Source organism: Colobus angolensis, unplaced genomic scaffold (assembly GCF_000951035.1).
Source record: "Colobus angolensis palliatus isolate OR3802 unplaced genomic scaffold, Cang.pa_1.0 Scaffold133, whole genome shotgun sequence".
NCBI lineage: Eukaryota > Metazoa > Chordata > Mammalia > Primates > Cercopithecidae > Colobus > Colobus angolensis.
Window position 1 is genome coordinate 1,969,837 of NW_012114411.1, and position 1,370 is coordinate 1,971,206.

The window sequence follows — 1,370 nt, forward strand, 5'->3', positions numbered from 1 at the left end:
AAAAAAAAAAAAAAAAATTCCTTCTATTTCTCTGATGTTTCTGTAATGAATACATTTGATTTTTCAGATGAGAAACAAATTCAATAAATTTTATATTTTTAACTGTCCAGTTGATGCACTCCAAGAAGTAAAGTAACAAAATCCAAATAAATGTACAGCATACCCATAAACTGAAATCACCCAACCTATGCCTTAAGATTGGAATTGTGGTTGTATGAGAATATTTAGGAAGGTCAAGATCTTCCCCTTTAAAGGTGATTTAAGATAAACCAAAGATGCTAGTTAATATGTCCATATAACCAAATTACAAGCTTAGCTTTTTTTTTTTTTTTGAGATGGAGTCTGGCTCTGTCACCCAGGCTGGAGTGCAGTGGTGTGATATCAGCTCACTGCAACCTTGACCCCCCAGGTTCAAGCAATTCTCCCGCTTCAGCCTCCTGAGTAGCTGGGATTATAGGTGCACACCACCATGCCAAGCTAATTTTTGTGTTTTTGTAGAGGTGGGGGTTTCATGACGTTGTTCAGGCTGGTCTTGAACCCCTGACCTCAAGTGATCCACCCGCGTTGGCCTCCCAAAGTGCTGGGATTACAGGCGTGAGCCACCGTGCCCGGCCACAAGTTAATTTAAATATGATGTGTAATAACTGAATTTCTAAAAGTCAGATTATAAGGCTGGTGTGATGGCTCAGGCCTGTAATCCCAGCACTTTGGGAGGCCAAGGCAGGAGGATTGCTTTAGCCCAGGAGTTCAAGACCAACCTGGGCAACACAGGAAGGGCTCATCTTTATTAGAAATAAATAAATGTCAGAGTATGTGTTTTCCGGTATTTTTCCTTCTTTCTGAATCTTGAAATACATACAGAAAATTAGTCGGTCTTCAAAATTTTCCACAATTGTACTAATTGGAATAAATCCTGGAAACAGGATTTGTATAATAAAATTCTAATCAGGTAACATGTGGTATATTATATCATCATTACCATTCATGAAACTTTTATATACATAATAGATTTCAAAATTAAAATTTAAACTACTTACTGGAATTGTTGAGGATGGCAACTGGCAGAGGAAATAGTCCCTGTAGTGGGATGAGCTACCTAGGACGGGAATTAAGGCAAATAAAGTAAAATACAGAAGGCCAGGTGCGGTGGCTCATGCCTGTAATTCCAGCACTTTGGGAGGCTGAGGCAGGCCGATCACTTGAGCTCGGGAGTTGGAGACCAGCCTGGCCAACATGGTGAAACCCCATCTCGACTAAAAACACAAATTAGGCCGGGAGCCGTGGCTCACGTTTGTAATTCTAGCACTTTGGGAGGAGGAGGTGGGTGGATCACCTGAGGTCAGGAGTTTGAGACCAGCCCAGGCAACATG

At 41.2% G+C, this 1,370-nt stretch overlaps 1 protein-coding gene across 2 annotated transcripts in view; it reads right to left on the minus strand.

Moving 5' to 3' along the window:
• Positions 1 to 1,370, minus strand: part of PHYH (phytanoyl-CoA 2-hydroxylase) — a 29,886-nt gene that overhangs the window by 25,665 nt on the left and 2,851 nt on the right. Inside the window, exon 2 of one of the 2 annotated variants that reach the window (XM_011934235.1) lies at positions 1,038 to 1,096. The exons of the other annotated variant lie outside the window; for it this stretch is intronic. Coding sequence (XP_011789625.1) covers positions 1,038 to 1,096 — 59 coding nt within the window. The remainder of the gene's footprint in view (positions 1 to 1,037; positions 1,097 to 1,370) is intronic. 2 annotated transcript variants of the gene reach the window in all.